The sequence below is a fragment of the Cynocephalus volans genome, chromosome 12 (assembly GCF_027409185.1).
Source record: "Cynocephalus volans isolate mCynVol1 chromosome 12, mCynVol1.pri, whole genome shotgun sequence".
NCBI lineage: Eukaryota > Metazoa > Chordata > Mammalia > Dermoptera > Cynocephalidae > Cynocephalus > Cynocephalus volans.
Window position 1 is genome coordinate 88,094,527 of NC_084471.1, and position 23,654 is coordinate 88,118,180.

General features: G+C 37.1%; 1 protein-coding gene across 1 annotated transcript in view; it reads left to right on the plus strand.

Moving 5' to 3' along the window:
• The first annotated feature begins 1,166 nt into the window (after positions 1-1,166).
• Positions 1,167-23,654, plus strand: part of LMNTD1 (lamin tail domain containing 1) — a 29,361-nt gene continuing 6,873 nt past the window's right edge. Inside the window, 5 exon segments of the mRNA XM_063115705.1 lie at positions 1,167-1,255; positions 3,662-3,894; positions 6,719-6,917; positions 22,516-22,702; positions 23,235-23,354. Of these exon segments, the coding sequence (XP_062971775.1) occupies positions 1,167-1,255; positions 3,662-3,894; positions 6,719-6,917; positions 22,516-22,702; positions 23,235-23,354 (828 nt within the window).

Sequence of the window (23,654 nt, forward strand, 5' to 3'; positions counted from 1 at the left end):
AGATGGAAAAAATATAGTCAAATGTTTACACTTCTCTAGCTTCCTTGCCTTATTATGTGATATACTTCTTATCTTTTTCTTTTGACATAATGAAACAGTTACTTTATTTGTTGTCTTTTGTATTTAAATGCTGTTTATCATCCAAAAATAGAAGCCATTTTTAAATCTAGATTGAAAGATATTTTGTCATTATTCCTTATAGCAGGAATTGTTTATTCATATAGTTGCTAGCCTGTTCCTGGTACATAGTAGATGTTCATTAAATATTTGTTAAATGAACTCACTCATCCAGTTATCATCATTATCATCAAAATATTTTATTACTGTGTAGAATCATGCATTTTCATATATTAATTTTATTCTCATGTCATAATTATCAAGAAACATTAAGTGTGGGTCTCATACAGAGTAGAAACTGAGTTAAGTGATTTCTTCTTATGCTGCTGGTATAACTAGGATAACAATTTAGGATTTCTGGCCTTTATTTTACTATTTCTACTAACAGGCTTCTTTCTGGTTTAAAATTATATGTTTTCTATTCCTGCTCCACAGCTGTTTTCAAAGCATTCATTGGAAGAAAAAAAAAAGGAAGGAAGGAAAAGAAAGAAGGGAGTTGTGATTAATTCTCCCAATATTTACATACTTGCCTTGACCCTCAGAAATCCAAAATAGGATATCAAATACTTCGGTGGCAAAGCCTGTGTGGTGGGAGACATGGCTCTCCTAAAAGCAAGTTACATATTTAATGTCTCTAAACTGCAAAGCGGGGACTGGAACTTTGTAACTATGGAGACATTACCTCATAGGGTTCTAAGAGGCAGTGTTGGCCAGATGCCAAAGCTGTAGTAATAAAGGTTGCTTTGCTGGGTTACTGCCCTGTCTTTTAAGCTGCTTTCAGTGAATACTACACACCTTCACTGTGGTTTGTCTAATATCCTTAGCCAATATCAGTATTGGCTATGTCAGTACTTACATATTCACATAAAAATTCTGGTTCTGGCACCAATGTGGTAAAAAAAAATCATTAAATCTAGCAGGTGCTTGAAGATAGTTAATAGGTGAGGTCATTTTAAAAAGAAAATCTGCCTTGAACCTAAGCTATATTCATTGACTAATGTCATAATCTATTTTCCTAGGAAAGAAAAGAGACTTCTCTTCTAGCCAGCATGAAAGACACACAAGACATTCAGGAAGCTTTGGAGGCCCTGCAGACTGAAGTTCATGATCAGGAAGATAAGATGGAAAAACAAGAGCAGTAAGAACGGCACAGATGAGAGGAGAGAAGGGTCTGAGTTTTAGAGGGATAAGAATGGAGTACTCAACCTCTTTTGTTTCAAAACACCCTATGAAGGAGTTAGAACTAGAACAGATTCCACAGAGTTTCTAAAAACGAACTCTATGAGTAGTATACAACTATTTCCCCAACCACTATTTTTTAAGGATCTAGTTCTTGAGTAATAAGAAAATTTATCTAGACATATCTCCATCATGTAAGACCTGGCTGAGACGCCCAAGTTCCAAATTAGCATGCTAAGTCAATTTGCAGACAACTTCTATAGAACCACTTTAGTAACCAGGGGACAAAAAAGTTACCAGAATTTTGGTTTTGGAAATATCTGTGAGGGTGTCATATAAATTACAACTCCCTATTTTTATTACTAATATAAATTATTCTACCAGCTAAAGCATTAGCATAGGTTTTCCAATGTTATCAAAAAAGGAATTTTAGTAATACTTAATTTAAAGCTATTGTTACTTTGGACTTAGACAACTTGTGTTTACTGTTCAGTCTAAGTCTGTTTTTTAATATTTGTTCTTAGAGGTCCTCTGACAAATAATTATTGCCAGTCTCACCAATGCAGCATCTTCCAAAGTAACATTGAAATGCTGAAATTGTGCTATTGTAATTGTCCCTGGTTTAGTGCTAGTCAATTAAAGAGAGAACAAAATACCAAGGAGGGGCTTGGAAAATTCCTTATGCTAAAGAGAAAGTTAACTAAGCACTAAGAAGAATCTCTTATCTTCCAAAAGGAGCCTAATGGGTAGACAAGTGGTGATTTCAGACAATGGGCTGCATCACATGAGTTGTTCCTAAATGTTTCAGCTCTTCCAAAGACGCAGCCATTAGAAATTTCTTACTCAACCACAAAAATAAGAACACCCTGTGGTGCTGGGCCAGATGTCTCTGATTGCAACATTTGTGAAGGCTTATTGAGAATCTTATGTGATGTTAAATTTATTTGGAAATGCTATTGTTTTACTGGAAGAAAAAAATTGGAAGCTCATAAGATGAACATGCTGAAAAGAGATGGCCAGTCTGTAATGAAACCCAGATGTAAAAAACATGGAGAGAAAGCACTCTCCCTGCTTTTTCCAGCCAGTGTCAGGGAGAAGCTGTGTCATGTGATCCTATCTCAGGTTAGACAGAGATGAAATATTTGTAATTTGGCAATCTACCTCTATTTTCTCCTTCCCAGTACCTCTATAGCCATACTCAAGAGTGTATCTTCGTGGATTAGAGCTTTTCTGACAAATATGAGTGCTTGGCGTGTCAGCAGAATGGAAAGTGCTCAAGCTTACTAAACACTGGGCTAGTAATAATGCAATTTTCAAAGCCAATGCCATTTAATTATTTTTAAATTTTGTTTGATATGCCTGTGCCTTCTGAGAGGTACATTTGGAACAGTCCATTTCTTAATACAAAGCTCTCCAGATATAATATTTCTGATAAAGGAACTTCCAAACTGTAGAACAAAACAATTGTGAATACCTCTTGGTAAACAGAGATGTTGACAGTGACGTCAGCAAGACAGCGGACTAGGAGGCTCCAGACCCTCATTCCCCCATGGAAACTTAAAAAAAAATAAAATAAAGTAAACTAGAAACTGGCTAAAATAACTTCTTTTAAGAGCCTGGAGAACAGATCAAAACAGAGATAATCCATGGAAGCAAAATACGCAGCTCCTGACTCATAGTGGATAGATTTGAGGCCTCCGGAAAGGGCTGGTTGAGTTGACCATTTGTCCAGTTTTTCAGAGAAAGGGTTTTGGACTCCAGGGCTTTGTTCACAATTGAAGCATTAAACACACACACACAGAGAATTTATTTGAAAGCAGGCATCAACTATAGAATCTTTATGAATATAAGAAAATTAGTTAAGCAGCAATAAGAATTAAAGGAAAAAGGGATAGTATACAATGATATATTAAACAGGAATTATCATCATGTTTTATGTTAACTGAAAGGGAAAATAGGATATAATTAGTGATAAAAGTCAGGTATGTAAATCATTTGGTTTATAAGGTCCCAACTTTGAGTAAAAAATGCATTAAAAATCCTGGAGATGGTAAAATCTCTGGTTAGTGGCATTACCTTAATTATTATCTTCTTTTTCCTCCTATTTTACATTTTCAAAATCATCTACAATAGGAATGTATTGATATTAAATAGAAAAAAATAAAATAAAAGCATGTAATAAATTGCCACTTAAGTGTTTGATTTAGATGGTTAAAACTAAAAATGTAAAATGTTACTGTGCTTGTGTTAGATGCATAATACCTTTGAAAAGCAGAACTCTGAATAATGATAATAGCCCATGCTTCTGGTATTCATAGCCATTTTGACTTTCTTACTTTGTTTATTTAATAAATTTTGTACACAGAAGAGAAAACAAACTTGGAGCTCCCCCAACAATACAGCAATCTTCAGTACATTTTTTCCCAGAGACAAGAGGTTCAGATGCCACAACACTGCCATTGTCACAGTCACTATCGCATGAAATGCCTCCCAGTTACTGTCGGTCTACTTCTAAAATTAGTGAACTAACTACACCAACAACTGGACTCTTGGCTTCTACATCTGTAGTGAGTAGTTCCCAAACACAAAAGATCTTGGGTAAGTAAAATATGTACCAATCATTTTTGGACTATTTCTAAAGCATATATTTCAATAGATTCTTTCTGTGCCTCACAGACAGAATAATGTGTTTGTCCCTCAAAATGCTAATTTAATGATGTCATATGCAGATTAACTTGACTATGGTCATCACTGATCCTAGAACTGGAGTCTTAAATTCAGGTATAAATGCATGTGCCCAACACTCGTACATTATTCATGATGTGTTTCATATACGAGTGTACCATGATTAAGACATCTTGGATGATCATGATGGTTTGTGGGTTGACTGCTAACATGTTCCAGAATTGTTAGAGAACTATAAATTTCATGTATGGCTTGAACTGCTCTCCCTCTGAATGCTACCAGAAGGATTTCGTGTCTTTAGGAGACTTACAGCTCAAGTAAGGAATAGACAGACGAAAGAAGCAGCAAAAAGTAGGTAATGAAATGGAGGAAAGAAAAAGTGGAAACAATGAGGAGGACTTGAAAGTGAAGAAAATGCATTCAGTGCTGTGATAGGGAGTAAAGTTTCGACAGTTGTCAACTATGCATTCAGCAATACCTATGCTCTAGGGTGTTTGCTCCTCACCATGTTTAGAGACCTTCGAGGGTATGTTTCCATGGTTTACTGAAAACACTACCGTCCATGGAAACATAGGACCTACTGTTTTTCTACCCCTCACAATGTGAGATGTAGGGTCAAGTATTTAGCATCTCTGGGTCTCATTTTCCATAACTACAAAATAGGGATTAAAATATCAACTTCACAGGGCTTTATTTATCCTGAGAATAAATAAATGAGATATTTATGAAAATAGCCTAGCATACAGTAAATACTCAGTAAAAATTAGTTGTGAATCCGAACATCCCTGTAAGCACCTTCTTTTAGAATAGGCTAGATTTGGGGTCTGTATTTCAGTTACCAGCCAACTAGCAAACATTCCCACGACTATCTATGCCTTCATTTCCCTCTACCATTCTGTGACATTTACAGCCTGGCTGCTTCTTGTCTATATTTCGTTTTGTTTCTGGTGTTTTCCTAAGCCTTCAGCAAAGTGTTATACAGAGTTTTGTCCTACCGCCATTACAGTCATATTCCCTATGTGCCATTGTTTGTATGACTAAGATAAATTTTCCAAAGAAGCCTCCTAAGCTTCCATTGACCTTTAGCAATGACTAAAATCCATATGCTTAAAAATGCATATACAGATTTTAAGCCTAGGAAGGAAAGATTTTTTATCATTTGGCACAATATCATCACGGCATATGTTCTATATTTGGGTTAAACTGTAAAAGCTCCTAGTAATGGGGGAAAAAACAAAATGTAGTGGCTCCCCCTTGCAAGATGAGAGCTGAGTTGGGATGTTGTCTTCTTCAGTAACTGTAGATTTTGCTTTGGTAGATAGATGTCTGTGTCCACTGAGACTTGTGGCATGTGGTTCATTGCCATCTGTTGTTCCAGATGAAATAACAACGAGGACAAAAATTAATGTGTCTTCTTTCCTTTTGGAATACAAAGGCTTTTATCCCTCAGGATGAGCTGTTAAGAATGATACCGTATAAGGATTAAGTAAATATGCACTTGACAGGGATGAACTAATTTGATTCCAAACATTTCTTCTCAATGAAATACTTTGAGGAACCCTCTTAAAGAACCACAGTTCTATTCCTTTATATCTTTCACCTTGCTTTGGTTTTGTTGAAGATATGAGAATCTAAAGCAAACTCTAGATTGTCTTAGTACTTTGAAGATTTTGGACCTAGGGTCACATTAACCAAAACTTTTTTTCCTGTAATAATAGCTATCATTTATTGAGTACCAGCTAAATACTGAACTCTATGCTAGACACTAACCTACATTATCTCCAATCTTCATATTTCCCTACACAAGGTAATATTATCCATATTTTATGATCAGAAAAACTGAAACTGCGAAAGTTTACAACACTTGGCTTAGTAAGTGGCAGAGCTGGGATACAACTGCAGGTCTGTTAAAATCCAAGACACATTGCTCTTTCAACCCCACCAAGACGCCTCTTCACAGTGTAACTCTGTCTTTGCGGACACATGATTAGATTGGAAAGAACCAGCACGGTTCTGTGCAAAATCATGAAACCTATTTTGTGTTTGAATCTTAGTAGCGAGAATTTCAAAAGAGTGGACTTCTGAGAAGATACCAGAATCTGATTAAGCATTAATTTATCTTTCTGATAAAGTGTTTTGGTGGGTTAGAGGAAATTTAAATCTTTACCTGGCAAAAGTACTAACCATTAGTAGAAAAGAACTCACTTGGGGTTTTAATTTATGGGCAGCAATTTGGGGAGTATAGCAAACAGGAACTAGTATAAAAGGCTATATTTATATATAATGTATTCAAATTTGACAGACTGAAATGTTTTACCTATTCAAACACTCATGATCCTTCTAGTACAACTAAATAATCATTTGAATAGTCATTATGTGGATGATGTAATAGATAGTTTAAAATAACAAAATCTCTAGGAATTGAGGATGTCACTAAAAATATTCACTTACTGGTTATTTTATAGACTTTTGTTTAAAGCTAAGTATTCTCATTGAGTTTGACAGTGACAGTAAAATGTATAATGAATACAGTTTTCCGGCTCACCAGTTAGCTCAGTTGGTTAGAGTTATAACACCAATGTCAAGGGTTCGGATCCCTGTACTGGCCAGCCACCAGACAAAAAGAAAAAAAGAATACAGTTTGTAGACACAGGAAATAAAGATAATAGCTTTGGGTCTGTTGGTATCCTTTTATTTACTACTGTATTGCTTGCTTCCCTTTTGGTTTCTTTGAAAGATATCAGATGCCTCATAGTTTCAAAGAAACAGACTCTGCTGGGCCTTGATCCTGAGCCACCTATGATTGGGGAAGGAGAAGATTACTTCCTTTCTTTGTTTGGTAATTCAAAGAAACTTCCTGCACACTCGAGCAACACTGAGAAAATTTGCAAACATTTTTCCATGATTCTTGAAGAAGTTGGCCAATCTACATCCAGGTACACATTTTGTTTGAACTATTTAATATACTCCGTTGGGGTAGGATCAATAAATCAGTAGAAAATAAAGTTCTAATCTGTTGTTAAACCCATGATTTCCTCTAAAACTCTAAGCAATTCATTGAAATATAACTGGGTTTTTTTTTTTGTTCTGAGCAATTAAGAGCAATTGATATAACTTTCTAAGTAAACAAAGAATGTGAATTCTTCAAAGATGGCAGAGAAAACAGCACTACAAACAGGGTCAGCTCAGTTATTCAAAGACCATTTTTATTGTTGGTGTATCACTCAGATAGATTTAGTATACTTTTTTCTTATAGTAGGCTTTTGATGGAAGGAGATGAATTTTTACCTCATTGATCCATTTTTATGGCTGTTAGTATCTATGACAAACAGAACTGAGCAGGAAGAAAGTTGATATTAGGACTAAAATAAAAGAGCTGACTCATTTACTTAATCCTTCTTTACTTATTATATGAACAACAGACTGAACTGTGAAATGTTGGTGATAATGACATGTTGATAGAGGGTGTCAGAGGGTTAAAAGAGGTTGTTAACTGGAGTTGAGGCTCAGATATGAAGGAAACTTTTCTCCCCTATGCCATGTTTCCTAAAATCAGCCACTCAAGCCTTATTACCATTTAACTATGGAGAATACCCGTGTTTAGTCAACCATCTAAAATTACTTCATCAAATCATTCATTCAGTACCTCAGTACCTACTGTGTTAAAATGATGAGCTATTTGGGGAACAAATTCAAAAAAAGACTTACTAATATGGTTTTAAGAACTTACACTCAAATCAGGGAAGACTTGCAGGTGAGGGTTAAGACAGAGGCCAGTAAGATACCAAAGCATTCAGAGAAGAGAGAGCGTGCTTACAGCAGGGGATGATCTGGGAATGTTTTGTGAAGGAGCTATCATTTTGACTAGGCTTTAAAGAATAGGTAAGTTGTGCACGTGAAAATTCGGAGTCTGTGGAAACATTCCAGACCATTAGTTTTCTACCCTACTTACGCAATTGGATCACCTGGGGAGCTTTTAACGTCCTGACCTTACCTCAGACTATTTGAGTCAGAATCCCTAGTGGTAGAATTGGGCATCTATATTTTGGTTTTTTTAAATCCTGCGGTGATTCTAATCCACAGCCAGAGTTGAGAACCACTAGCCTAGAGCAAAGGAGCAGCATAAGCGAAGTGAAGGCGGCAGGAAAGGAAAGATCAGGTACAAAGAATTGCGCAAGGTAGTTACATTGAGTAGTAAACGAAGAGGTATAACAGGATTGTGGGTGACAGTATGGAGGACAGATCACAGTGAGCCTTGAATACCAGGTTGAAGAACTGAGACTTCACTATGGGGGATGGGAAGCAATGGGAAAGTTTTGAGCAATGAAGTGACAGAATTGTGATTCAGAACATTTGATCTGTGGCAACGCCTATTACACATGGGTGTTGAATTTTGTCAAATGCTTTTTATTTATCTACTGAGAAAATCATATGGTTTTTCTTTTTTAATGTTAAAGCAACCCTGCACTCTTAGAATAAATTTAATTCAGTCATAACGTTTATCCTTTAATATATTGTTGAATTCAATTTACTAAAATTTTGTTTCAAATTTCACATCTATGTTCGTGAATGATATCGGTCTTTAGTTTTCTTTTCCTGTAATGTCTTTCTGCTTTGGTAACAGGGAAGTGCTTATCTCATGGAATGAGTTGAGGTATATTCTCTCCTCTTTCATTTTCTAGAAGAGTTTGTGTAGAAGTAATTTTTTTTTTTCTCAAATCTTTTATAGAATTAATCATTAAAGCCATCTGGCCCTGAAGTTTCATTGTGGGAAAGTTTTTAAACTATAAAATTTATTTTTATTTTTAATAGATATTAGGCTATTTTGATTATCTACTCTTCCTTGAATAAACTTGTATAGTTTGTCTTTCAAGGAATTTGTCCATTTCATCTAAGCTGTCAAATTTATTGGCATAAAGTTGCTCGTTATATTCCCTTATTATCCTTTCAGGGTATGTAGAATCTGTATTGATGCCACCTTTCTCGTTCCCTTTTTTTTTTTTTTTGCAGCTGGTTTGTACCTTTGACTGGGATCCAAACCCTTGACCTTGGTGCTACAAGGTGGCACTACCCACTGAGCAAAGTGGCCAACTTCTCGCTCCTGATATGGTCATTTGTGTCTTCTCTTTTTCCTAATTAGTCTTACTAGAGGTTTGGCAGTTTTATTGAGCTTCTCAAAGAACCAGTGTTTGATTTCATTAATTCCCCTATTGTTTGTTTTTTATTTCATTGATTTCCATTTTGATCTATATTCTTTCTCCTATCTACTTTGGACTTTATTAGCTTTTCTTTTTCTAATTTCTTAAGGTGGATCAATGATTTGATACTTTTTTCTCTTCTAATAAATAGGTATTTAGTGTTATAAAGTTTTCCCCAAGTATAGCTTAGTGGCATCTCACAGATTTTGATATGCTGTATTTTTACTTTCATTCAATTCAAAATACTTTCTAATATCCACTTTTATTTTGTCTTTGATCCTTAAGTAATTGGGAAGTGTGTTATTTAGTTGCCAAATATTATACTGATTTTCCAGGTATTAATTAAATTCCATTGCGGTTAAAGAACATACTTTGTCTGACTTGAATCCTTTTAAATTTATTGAGACTTTTTATAGCCAGGATACTGGCTACCCTGGTAAATTTTACAGGCGCACTTGGAAAGAATGTGTATTCTGCTGTGGTTGAATGTATTGTTTCATAAATGTCAGTCAGGTCATTTTGATTGGTGGTGTCAAGTCTACTGTCTTTTTGCTGATTTTCTGTCTATTCTATCAGTTATTGAAAGAGGGGTATTAAAATTTACTATAATAGTGGATTTGTTGATTTCTCCCTTGCAGTTCAATGAGTTTTGTTTCATGTATGTTGAAGCTTTGTTTAGAGATGCAAAAATGTTTAGGAATGTTATATCCCCCTGAAAAATTGATCTTTATAGCATTATAAAATGACTTTTTCTTTATCCATGGCAATATTCTTTGCTCTGAAATCTATTTTGTCTGATATTAATATAGCCATTACAGATTTCTTTTTACTGGTATTAATATGGCATATTTTTTCATCTTTTTGCTTTTAAACTGTGTCTTTATATTTAGACTGCATGTATTGTAGGTGGCATATAGTTGGGACTTGCCCTTTTAGTCAGTCTTAAAATCCCTGCCTTTCAATAAAGGCATTTAAACCATTTACATTTAATGTTATCATTAATATAATTAGGGTTAAGTCTACCATTTTTTATTTGTTTTCTATTTGTCTCATTTGTTTTGTTTCACTTTTCCCCATTTTCTGTCTTTTACATTAATTATTATTAGTGATTCCATTTTATCTACTTTGTTGCCTTTTCATCTATAACTCTGTTATCATAGTGGTTGCTTCCAGATTTATAAGACATACTTTGAACCTATGACAGACTACATTCACGTGAAATACCACTTCACATATAGTATAAGAACCTTACAATAGTATGCAGTCATCCCTTGGTACCTGCAGAAGATTGGTTTCAGGACCTTTCAGGAATACCAAAATTCATGGATGCTGAAGTCCCTGATATAAAATGATGTAGTAGTTGCATATAACCTATGCACATCCTCCCATATACTTTAAATCATCTCTAGATTATATAATACATAGTACTATGTCAATGCTGTGTAAATAGTGTATTGTTTAGGGAATAATGACACGAAGAAAAATCTGTTAATATTCAGTACAGATGCAATTTTTTTTCCCAAATATTTTTGATCTGTGGTTGGTTGAATCCATAGATGTGGAATCCCTGAATATAGAGTTCCCACTGCACTTTCATTTCTTTCCTTCTGGCCTTTGTCACATATTTTCTCCTATATATGTTATAAACTCCACACTACATTGTTATTTTTGTTTAAATAGTTAATTTTTAAAATAAATTTAAACAAGAAAATACCTTATATACTTACCCTGACATGTTTTCAGTGTTCTTCATTTTTTTGTCTGTAGATATTTACATCCCATGTCATTCTCCTAACACCTGAAAAGCATTTTAACATTGCTTGTAGCATGGATCTCCTTGTGATAAATTTTTTCCTCGGTTTTTGAATGTCAAAAAGTCCCTTATGTCACCTTTGTTTTTAAAAGACATTTTCAATGAGTATAGAATTCTAAGTTAACAGCTTTTTCTTTAGTACTTTAAAGATGTTGCTCTAATGTAGATCTTCTTGTGTACATTGTTTCCAACACATTTGCTGTCATCTTCACATTTGTTCATCTGCACAAACAGATCTCTTTGTTCTTCTTATGCAGCTTTTTTTTTTTTTTTTTTTTTTTTTTGTCTTTTTCGTGACCGGCACTCAGCCAGTGAGTGCACTGGCCATTCCTATATAGGATCCGAACCCGGGGCGGGAGCGTCGCTGCGCTCCCAGCGCCGCACTCTCACGAGTGCGCCACGGGCTCGGCCCTCTTATGCAGCTTTTAAGATATTCTTCTTATCACTGGTTTTAGAAGATTTGATTATCATGTGCCTTGGTGTAACTTTCTTCAGATTTCCTATGCTTGGGGTTGTGGACCTCCTTTGATATGCAGATTTATAGACTTTGAATTTAGAAAAATTTTGGCCACTTTTAAAAATATATATATATTTTTCCCCCTTCTCTGTCCTTTCAAGAGACACCAATTACACATATAGTAGGCCACTTGAAGTTTTACGACAGTTCGCTAATGCTGGGTTTTTTGGGGGGTTTTTTGTTTTTTTCTTTTTAGTTTTTTCTTCTCTGTGTGTTCCTTTTTGGAGAGGCTCTATTATTGTCTTCAAGTTTACTAATCCTTTTATCTGCAATGACTAATCTGTTAATCCCATCCAGTGTATTTTTTATCTCAGCCATGTCTCTACATATGTTCATTATATACATTTATTATTTTCTCTAGCATTCCGAATATACAAATACACTTGCAAGGATCTTTCATTTTATGCTATAACCATCTGTCTCACTTCTGGGTCAGTTTTGACTTATTGATTTTTCTTCTTATTAAGGGCTGTCTTGTCCACCTTATTTGCACATCTGGTAATTTTTTATTAGATGCCAGAAATTGTGAATTTTACCTTGTTTAGAATCTGGAATATTTTTGTATTCCTATATATATTCTCGAGTTTTGTTCTAGGACATACTTAAGTGACTTGGAAATAACTTTGAGCCTTTGGGGACTTGCTTTTACAATTGGTTGTGTAGGAGCAGAACAATGTCTAGTCTAGGGATAATTATTCCCCACTACTGAGGTAAGACTCTTCTGAGTGAGTACTCTATGCCCCATGAATTATGAGGTTTTTCAGTCTGGCTAGTGGGAACAGGCATGCTTCTTGATCCTGTGGGAGCTCCGAGTACTGTTCCTTCTAATCTTTTCAAATGGTCTTCTTCTCCAGTCTTGCGGTGTTTACTCAAATGCATGTGTTGCTCAGTTCTCTGCTGGATACTCAAAGGGGACCCTCTGAAAATCTCCAGACCTCTCTCTTTGTGAAGAAATCTCCTGTCTTGTACTCTGCCTGTGACCTCCAATCAGCTTGGTCTGCCCAGACTCTCAGCTCCATTTTCTCAAGTCAGAAAATCCCCCAGACTCTGCCTGGTTCCCCTTCTCTGTGATACAGCCTGGAAATTCTCTCAAGAAATAATCTGTGGAAGTTTTAATGCTCATCTCATTTGTTTCCTGTCTCTCAAGGATCACAGTTCTTCATTGACGGATGTCCAATATCTTCAAAAACACTGTTTCATATATTTTTCCAGGTTTTTAGTTGTTTGGGGTGGGATGATAAATCCATTTCCTGTTATTTCATCTTGGCTGGAAACAGAAGCTGATTCTCAATTTGGTTGTTTTCAATCAAAGCTGTTGTTTTTTCCTACTGCTACCCACTAGCTCTAGGGATTTGCTTAATATCTACCAGTAGAAGGAAAGAAGTGTTTGTAGGCAAACAGGACACAAGGTGGGGACATTCTTAGAATTTTTACTAGTTATACCCAATCTATCTCTCTATACCCAAGACTTTACCTTGGCTTTAAGTTTAGTTCTAGATGTCTCAGGAGCGATCAAACTATATTAAGAAGGCTACCTTCTCATCTACCTTCCATCTTTACCCCCAGGCAATTCCGCATTCTGCAAGTCTAGAGTCAGAGTGATAGGAATGTCTGGCCTGAGATGGGCCTTGCCAAGATCATGATAACCACATAAATATATCTGACCTGCCAAGTTCATCACAGCATTGTTAACGATAGCCAAGAGATGGGATCAACCTAGATGTCCATCAACAGATGAATGGATAACAAAAACTGTGGTCTATGTACACAGTGGAATAGTATCATTCACAGCAACATGGATGGTGGTTTCAGCAACCCAAAACCATCGTGTTAAGTGAAGTAAGTCAGGCACAGAAAGACAAACACTGCATCATCTCAGTCATATACAGAATCTAAAAAAAAAAGTGGTTCTCATAGAAGTAGAGAGTAGAATAATGGTTACTAAGAAGTAGAGGCCTTGGGGGGTAGGGAGAGTGGGGCACAGGGGAAGTTGTAGACTAATGAGTACAAAACTATGCTGTCTACCCTAAGTGAATCATCGTGCAGTGTATGCATGTATTGCAACAACACACTGTATCCCACCAATACGTACAAATAAATCTTAAAATATTTTGAATATTTTTAAAAAGGAAAAATAAATAAATAAATAAATAAATAGTTCTGTTCCAAAACAATTTATGAGGTTGCACATCTATTTGTATTCCCAGAGGACCCTGATTCAGACTAAGCCCCATTTATTCTTCCCTTGGATGATTTAGAATCTGGTGGTAGTGATGTACAAATTCACCTCTCCATTACATTAAAGATTTATCACCAAAACTTTCAGGGCCCTTCTCTGATAGTACCAGTGTACTGAATCAAATTCCCTGAGTTTTTCTTTAATTATTTTCTTTTAAAACGTAAGAAGTCCTAAATGTTGCGTTCCCTCACCAGCCCATACCCCCTGCCATAGTTTGGATATGTTTGCCCCTCCAAAACTCACGTTGAAATTAGATTTCCAATGTGGCAGTGTTGAAAGTGGGGCCTAATGGAAAGTCATGACAGTGGATCCCTCATGAATAGATAAATGCCCTCCCTTGGGGGTGAGTGAGTTCTCACTCCATTAGGTCCTGAGAGAGCTGTTGTTAAAAAGAGCCTGGCACCTCCCCTCCCCCTCTCTCTCTCTCATTTCCTTCCTCGCCATTTGATCTCCTGCACATGCCAGCTCCCCTTCCATTTCCCACCATGAGTGGAAGCAGCTTAAGGCACTTGCCAGATGCATCTGCCCCAGAATCATGAGCCAAATAAACATCTTTTGTTTATAAATTCCAGTCTCAGGTGTTCTGTTACAGCAACTCAAAAATGGCATAATACATCCCCCAACTACAAATATAGATGCCAACCTGTATAAGAATGTTAGGTAGATATAGGTTGGAAGAAATGAAACTCTAAAGATAATTTTAGCAAACTGCAAAGTAACAGAAACCTAAAAGCAGATAAATAGTATAGAGCTGTCAAGGAGTTCCCAACAACTAGATAGTTCAGTGCTTAAAGAATGGAAGGAGTTTCTTTTTTGTTTTTGTCTTTGTTTTGTTTTGTTTGAAAGTGGCGTAGCCATGTTTCTCTTTAATCCATTTACAAATCAAGCCTGTGCAAAGGCTACCAACAGGATGATTGGGACATGACTCTCCACTCTCAGCCAATCATAGATTATAAACAGCAGTCCCAAATCACTTTCTTACTAAAGATAAGTGGGAAGGGTTGCAGGGAAGAGGGAAAGGTAACTACTAAAGACTGTGTGACAGCAGATTAACAGCCAGCCTCTGTGCATTTCCATGTATTGCGTGAATTATTTTCCTGTAGCTTTAGATCTAACATCAAAAGGCAAATGAAGTGCCCTGATATGAACAATGTTTTTTGTCTTTCAGACAATCAAATTTATCCTACTTATGTGCATAAAATAAAAATTTAAGATCAATGAATAAATAGTTCTCTTGAATAATGAAATATTTTTAAAAAGCAACTCTAAATATTCAATTATATGTATGAAAAGAAATAGCTGAACTATTCCTAGGTCTTCTCTGTTTAAAAACAAAAGTCAAATTAGTGCTCATCGTCCTGGGCAGAAAAAGCAATTCTGAAAAACAAAAAGATATTCTGTCCAAAAATGAAAACATCCTACAGAGAATTCAGTAACAGTAAAAAGAGGATGATACAAAGGAATTCCAGGAATGTCAAAGAACAATAAAATGTTACATCCACAATGTAGTAAGAACCATAATGATCACACACACACACACACACACACACACACACACACACAAAGAAGAAAAAAGAAACAAATTGTTCAAAAGTGAACCTCTATAAAACAAGTATTCTCATACAATGTAGTAGGAGCATGAAGACAACTATTTTGAAGGGAATTTAGTGGTGTACAAGTATATCAAGAGACTTCATAAATGTTTACACTCTTAATTCTCATAATTCCTCCTCTAGGAGAGGGCAACCCAGAGTGATAACCTGACATTTGGAACCACTTTTTCTCTTCAAAACAGCTGTCAATTTGAAAATAGCAGATAAGAGCTGATAAGTTAATCAGAAATTTTGGCAGGATCATAGAACTGGGTGAACAAAAATTGGCATTCAGGGCCTGTCATGGAGGGTCACTTATAAACACCCAAGGCTTTCAGCTGGAACTTTATAGAGTATACTCGAGAATAAGGCTATATTCAAAACAGACCAGCCTAGTGTCAAATCATTTCACAACCAGATTCAATTAAAGTGATTTGTTCTCAAACATCTGCCCAAAGCAAAAGTAAATACTCTCTGGAGTAAGAAAACATTATACCGAGCCTTAAATTATCTTTGCAATTTTTTAATCTATACTACTAGGCACTAACTCAAAAATAACAATATGTACAAAAGATAAAAGTTGACCAAAAATAAAGATTAAAAATGGATACAAAAAAACTGGCCTTGGCCTAGGAGATACAGATATTGTGGTTATCTGAAGAGGGATTTCAAAATACCAATGGCTAAAATATTAAAGGAATTAAATGACAAGATAAAAATTTTAGCATAAACCTAGAAACCTAAAAAAAAAAGGAATCAAAAGCAAGTTTTAGATATAAAATATCCAGTAACAGAAATTACTATTTCAGTAGATGGACTTAACAATACATTTGACATAGCAGAAGAGAGAATTATTGAACTGGAATAATCACAGAAGAAAACATTCATACTGAATCACAAAGAACAAGGAGGTTAGAAATGAGCATGAGACAAACAGGGCAAGATATAAGAAAAAAAATTACTTGCAATTGAAGTTACTAAAGGAAAGAAAAGATTGAGGTAGAATTGTACTGATAGAAATACAGCAGAGAATTTCCAAACTAATGAAAGATATCAAGTCAGAGATTCAAGAAGCACTGCCAACTCCCAGCAAGATAAAAATACCGAAAAAAAAAAAAAAAGCTTCTAAAACAGGAGACACAATGAAAAACTTAAAATCAACCTGAGAAAAAGCACACTTACCTTATAAGAAACAACAAAAAGATTGGCTGGCAGCTCGTTTATCAGCAGAAAAGTAGAAGACAAAGATATTGGAATAAATCTCCAATGAGGACATTAGGACTGAAACTGCAGGCCAACTGAGCAACATTTCTGATGAACTGATTCTAAAATCATAAGAAGTGTGCATTAGTTTTCTATTGCTGCTATAACAAATTCCCACCAATTTATCAACTTAAAATAACATGAATAGCATCCAGTTATTACCACACAGTTCTGTAGATCTTAAGTCTGTGTTGGCTCAGCTGTTTTCTCTTAGAGTTTTTTGAGGTCAAAATCAAGCTGTTAGACAGTTAGACTCTTATCTGAAGACTCTTATCTGCTTCTGTGCTCTTGGTGGTTGTTGGCCAAATTCAGTTCATTGTGGTTGTAGGACTGAGGACACTTTTCCTTGCTGACTGCAAGCATAGAGTCACTTTTAGCTTCTAAAGGCCCCTCCCAAGTCCTTGCACATGAGCCTCTACATCTGACAACCAGCAACAGTGCATTGAATCCTTCTCATGCTTGGATTCTCTCTGACTTCCCTTCTGTTGCAGTTCTCTTCTGCTTCCAGATGGAGTAAATTCTCTAATTTTAAGAATTCATCTTATTAGATCGGGCCCACTTGAATAATCTGGGATAATCTCTTTATCTTAAGATTCACAACTTTGATTATATCTGCAAATCCTTTTTGCCATGTAACATGACATATTCACAGGATCCAGAGATTAGGAAGGGACATGTTTGGGAAGACATTTGGCCTACTACAGAGGGTAAAAGTGCAAAAACACTTAGCACAATACTGAAAAATAAAATAAAAAGAAGGAAGACGTGTCCAACCAAAATCAAGACTTAATATAAAGCAATATAAATTAAAACAACTTGGTACAGGAATAGGATGAACAGCTAGACTGATAGAACAGATAGAAGGCCTCACCATATTCAGAAATGTGATATATGAGGGAGATGGCATTACAAATCAGTAGGGAAATGATGGGCTATTTAATAAACATAGCTAGGAAAATTTTATTTACTTACTTATTTATTTATTTATTTATTTATTTTAATTTTTATTGAATCAAAATTGATTATACATATTTAGGGGGTTCAACATTGAGATATGTTGCTCAAATCAATATTACTAGCATATATATTGTTACAAATCATAATTATTCTTTATGCCCCTTGTCCAATCTCACCCCATCCCCCTCTCCCTCCCCACCCCCCCAGTTACCTTAGATTTCTTCTCTCCTTCTGAAAGAATAACGGTTACTCTGTTGATTTGTTGCCTAGATGATCTGGCCAATGCTGAGAGGTGTGATCAGGTCTCCCAATGTTATCATAGAGCAGCTGCTGCTTCTGTCACTCTGGAATGGGCTTTGTGGACAGAGACATCCTCTTCTTTTCCTTATCTCTGCTGGTGACTCTCCTTGTGTCAATGCACTCCAGAGGGTGGCAGACCATCTGTGTGGTGGTTGTGGCATCTAGCTGCTTTGGGAGCAGCCATGGTTATTTTGGTGGCTGTGGTGGGCCACCCACATGGAAGTGATGTTTTTGGCATGCTCCTTGGTGCTGGCAGTGTGCCTGGTTGTGGGAGGTTGGTCCGGTCACCAGCTCCATCCCTCTGGTCCTGGATGGGCCCTGAGGCACTGGCACAGTGTACCTTGTTGTGGGAGGGGGGTCCAGTCCCTAGCTTCATGCCTTGGGCCCTGAGGTGCTGGTGTGGTGTGCCTGGCTGTGTGGGGGTGGGCTCTGGTCCCCGGATCAATTCCTCACTTCTCCAGGTGGACCTGAGGCGCTGGTGGTGTGTCTGAGCCAGAACTAATTTTTTTCTCCTTTGCTTACTTCTAAAGTGGGGGAACATCCTGTTGTGACCAGTACTTGAGCTGTGTGGTTTAGTTAAATTGCTGCTTTGCTGCTGCTTCTCTAGGGAAGGCTTTTTGTGCAGCAAAGGTTATAATGGTTGACCTTATAGGTACTTCTGGCTCTCCACAGACTCAGTGCACCTGGGTTGTGTAGAAATTCTGATCTGGGCCTGAGTCTTCATCAAACTGCACCCCATGCCATTCTATATTCCTGACCAGTCTCCTCTGAGTGGTCCTATGCTGATTGGAGTGCAGATCAGCTGTCCTTGCTGTGCCCAATGTTCCCCCAGTCGGCCTGCCTCTCCCACAGCCAATGCTGCAAACACTTCCCATGAAACGTGCTGTGCACCAGTCCCTTGCAATGACTCACTGGGCTCTGAGTGGCTCCATTTTTTCAGTTGTTGTGGCTCCTTGCTCCTGTGTGTGTCCATGCAAACCCTATTAGTAGTCTTGCTGTCCTGGGGGCCACCAAGGCCCTCTTCTCCCCTGCCACCTCCATGTAATTCCATCTGAAGGGCAAAGCCACAGCTTTTGCCAGCTCCTATTCCGTGTGCTCAGCAGTTCCCAGCCTTAAAGCAGCTGCGGCACGAAATGGTCAGAGCAGGTTTTTCTTTCATCGTGGCTTCTCCTGCCTTCATGAACTCCACAGGTCTCTCCTTCTTCTCCCCTGAGCTCCAGTGGCCCCAGCTTGGCTGATGTTACATTTTTATAGTTGTAAATTGGTTGATTTCTGGGAGATAGCGATGCTGAGGACCGTCTATTCCACCATCTTGACAGGAACTTCAGCTAGGAAAATTAACTCCTTATATGACATCTGCACACATGCATACCACAGTATATCATATACACATAAATTAAAGCTGTGAAAGACAAATCCTTGAAATTTTTAGAAAAAAATATGACCTAAGAGTAGGAAAGGATTTCTTATGTAAAACACAAAAAGCAGAAACCATAAAGAAAAAGATCAATAAATTTCGTCATAGTAAACATTTTTGAAGTTTAGGCTGTACCATAAGAGACATCATAGATGAAGTTTAAAACGTATCTAAAATATATGCATGTATTTAAATACTATACTATGAATACTATAAATCAATCATGAAAATGCAAAACGAGCCTAAAGAAAAGTGAACACAATGATATGAACAGGCAATTTACTGAAGAGGAAAACTGAGTGACCAATAAGTAGCTTATTCAATTGTTCTGTAAGTCTGAAAATTTGGAGTGCTAATGAGGACGTAGGCAACAAGAATAGGGAATCGTACGTATGAGGCAGTGAGTAAAGCGTGCAAGCAGCATGAATTGGGCTCTTGCAAGGAATTCTTCATGGTTGCAGTTTAAGCATGAGGTAGGTAGCAGGAAAAAAGAGGCAGACAGATTACACAGGGCCCTGCTTCCATGCTGCAAAGTTTGTGTTTTCTCAAGGAAAGATATTGGAGGATTTCCAGCAGGGACATGGCAATGTTGGCTTTGGATGGTACAAAGATTGCTCTGGAAGCAAAATGGAGAATGTTTAGGGAGGGCAAGGCTGGAGAAACCAGTTAGCATGCTGTTGCACTGTCATGCAGAGATGAAGAGAGCCTAATAAAGACAGTAGCCAGAGGGATGGCAAGAAAGAGACATATACACAAGACCCTGAAAAAGTAGAATCACCAGAACTTGGTCATGGAGAAGGCATGAAGGATAAGAGAGAGGGAAAGTAATGGAAGTTTCAAGCTTGGCCAACAGAGTAAATGATGCAGTTCACTGGAATAGATTCCCAGCTTGAACAGTAAACTTACCACAGGCCAAATGATGAGTTCAGAGGTACCTTTGGGGTTCTGTGGTCATTTGCTTCTGTGGGTCTGAAGCCCAGCAGGAAAGTCTAGGCAAGAGATTGAGCTTTAGAAACCATCAGTGTATTAAGGTTACTGAAGCCCTGTTCATGTTTAATGTCACATACACAGAGTGTGATGGGAATAAAAGAGAATCTCAGGGATCCACAACTGAGAGATGGGTAAAGGAAGAGAAATCTGAAAAAGAGACTGAAAAGGAGCAGACAGACTGATAGAACCAAAACGGTGGACTTCAGGAAACAAAGGGAGGAGTTTCAAAAACGAGTGCATGTCTGGCAGAGGCAAATGCCGCAGAGACCTAAAGACAAAGACTGAACCGTGACCACTCAACTTACCAGCCATGGAGGGCTTGGTCATCTGGGTCTGTCGCAGAAGGAGGCGGTGGGGGGGGGGGTGACTAAGTGAGAAATTAGTGACGCAGTTCTTCCAAAAGCTGGGTGATGGCAGCATGAAATGAAAAGCTGGGGAAGGATTATTTTTTTCTTTTCCAAGGTGGGAGCACTTTGAGGAAATGTACCTATTTGGGGGAAAGAGACGGTCTAGAGGGAGAGGTTGTGTTACGGGAGAAAGGGAGGATAATGAATCGACTGAGATGCTGCAGCAGCAGGAGGCAGCGGTAACCAGAGGGCTTCACCTTAGACAAGAGAAGGGTCCCTCTTCCATTGAAATGGGCTGGGCTGGAACGGAGAAAAGGTGGGTATAGGTGATCTTGCTTCTAAGTGGGGAGCAAAAAATACAGTTCTCTCTGATGGCCGTATTTTCTTAGTGAGACCATTTGCTGAGGGTGAGGATGGAAGTCCAGGGTGGGGATCTCAACATTGTGGAGAGGGCAGCAGAAAGTGCTGGCTCAGCTCACGAAGACAATGACTTGCTGCCAATCAATAAGGGAATCACTAAAGGCCCAGGTGTGGTGGAAGACCAGATTTTTTGGTGGCAGCCATCTACAAGTTGTGTGTATTTTCCAGTAGTGCTCAACCACCAGGATGTGCACAGGATTTAAACAAGTTGAGTGGTTGGGTCAAACTTCTTTGAGATTTTATTAGTTGAGTGAGACAGAAGACAAGTGCTAACATTTATTGAGTGACTTTGGACATGGGAATTAATCTCTCTAAACCTGTTTTCTAATCTGTAAAATGGAACTAAAACTAGTATCTGTCTCACTGGGTTGTTGTGAGAACTAAATGAGATAATACAGTGCTCCTCGCATTTTTTTTTGGACTGTGACCTTCAATAAGAAATATGTAGAAATATTTTAAGGAGAAATATTTGTGTTATTGTGAGAATTAAATGAGTTACTACGAGCCTGCAATGCCTTTATCAAAATATTCCAAATTCAAAATTTGTGGAATTTTATGAAAGTAATATGGTACCTAGAACACATATTGCATAACCCCATCAGGGCTTAGAGAAGTATCAAAAATCAAACATTAATCTTTCCACAGAAAAACATACAAATATTCACACAACCACAAATGAAGACTGTAAATAGCCTCACCTCAGTTTCTGGTCCGGTTGAAAAAATTTGGGGGGTTATAAGAGATTTTCAGATTTGGAAACAGGGATAAGAAACTGGAGATATAGAGATAGAAACAGAAAAAGAGATATATATTTTTAAGTGTCTGGCATGTAAGTACTATTGGTTATTATTACTGGTAGAGTTATATCTATTTTTAAGACCTTGGTCCTAACCCACCAAAGTGATTTCATAACCTGCTATCAGCTTGTGACCCACATTCTGAAAAGTGCTGATATATGAATGATTAGCCCGGTTTCTGGAACATACTAAGCTCTCAGCACAAGGTAGAAGATTAAAAAAATACCATTTTAGGTTTGTATAACGTTTTCACTTTTCAACATTCTTCTAATCACTTATTTACTATTCATTTTCACACATTAACAGAAATAAACTAAATGATTTAACTTGTCTCATGATCTACTTTTAAGAATTTCACGTCTTAATAGTTGACTAGGAAATTAAAATAATTATAATTACACCTTCCTATGGCATTTGTACCTTGACACCTAAAGCACTTTTTAGATTTTCTTTAATTATTTTATGTGAAATAGATAATTTTAGTACACAGATAAAGAAACAGAACTAAGAGATCAAGCCATTTGTCTTTAGGTTACAAAATACACAAATTCTATATAGAACTTGTCTAATAGAATATACAATTTAGAAACAACTTCAAAAGTGTACCTGTTATTAAGTTCTTAAAGTGAGCTAAAGACACTTCTATCTGAATGCACTTTATAATCTTTGTGTTTTATTTTCTAGTTCTCTTGGAGACATTAAAATAGCTGAAGTGAATGTCAAGGGTTTGTACATAAAGCTCATTAACTCTTCCCTTGACAAAGAAATGGAGATTGGAAATCATATTCTCCAGCAAAATGTGAAAGGACAAACAGTTTCATTGTATCGATTTCTTCCAGATATCATAATGCAGGCCAACTCCACAGTAACCGTGAGTATAAGACATAAATACTATGAACCAGAATTGCAGAGGAAAAACTCATTTACGCCATCAGCCTGTAGCTCAGCACCAGTGGTCTCATCATTACACAATCTGTACATAAAATGAGATTTTTTATTGTTGGGTGATTGTGCCACTTTGTCCATCTTCTGGATGTAAATTAATACTCATAACTAAATTTCCACAGCTTTCTTCAATTTGGTGTGCAATACCTTTTGTTTGTATGATTTAACTGTTAATGAAATTCCTAAATTCCTAAAACTAAGCAAACATAATCCCTAAAAGACAAGCAAAGAGATTGTTTGCTTAGAGAGCAGGTCATTTGTTGATGTTGCAGGGTTCTCCCTCTTTCTCATGCTTTCCTTTTAATCATGTACAGTAGCTATTTGATGTTATATTATACAGTCATTATATTTTAAAACCTCAGCCACTCAGAAAGATTATGTTGCAATAATCCTCTGACCCTTACAAACTTATGTTGACCTCCAATGGCATTTGTCATTAACAAACTATTTCATTACAGGTGTGGTCAGCAGCATCTGAAGCAAAGCATCAGCCACCATCAGATTTTCTCTGGAAGGAACAAAACAAGTTTAGAACAAGTCCAGATTGTACAACAATCCTGTGCAAGCCCAATGGTGAAGTTAGTGTCTGGTTCTCAACAATAGTTTTAACAGAACATACAGCCCTCCTTGTGTTTCTGCTATCTTCTTAGCTCACGCAATTATTTTTCTATCCTTAAAAGCTTCGATAGAGGGCCGACCCCGTGGCGCACTTGGGAGAGTGCGGCGCTGGGAGCGCAGCAGTGCTCCCGCCCGCGGGATCGGATCCTATATAAGGATGGCCGGTGCGCTGCTCACTGGCTGAGCGCAGTGGGGCTGGTCACAAAAAGACAAAAAAAAAAAAAAAAAAAAAAAGCTTGGATAGAATCATCACTAAATAC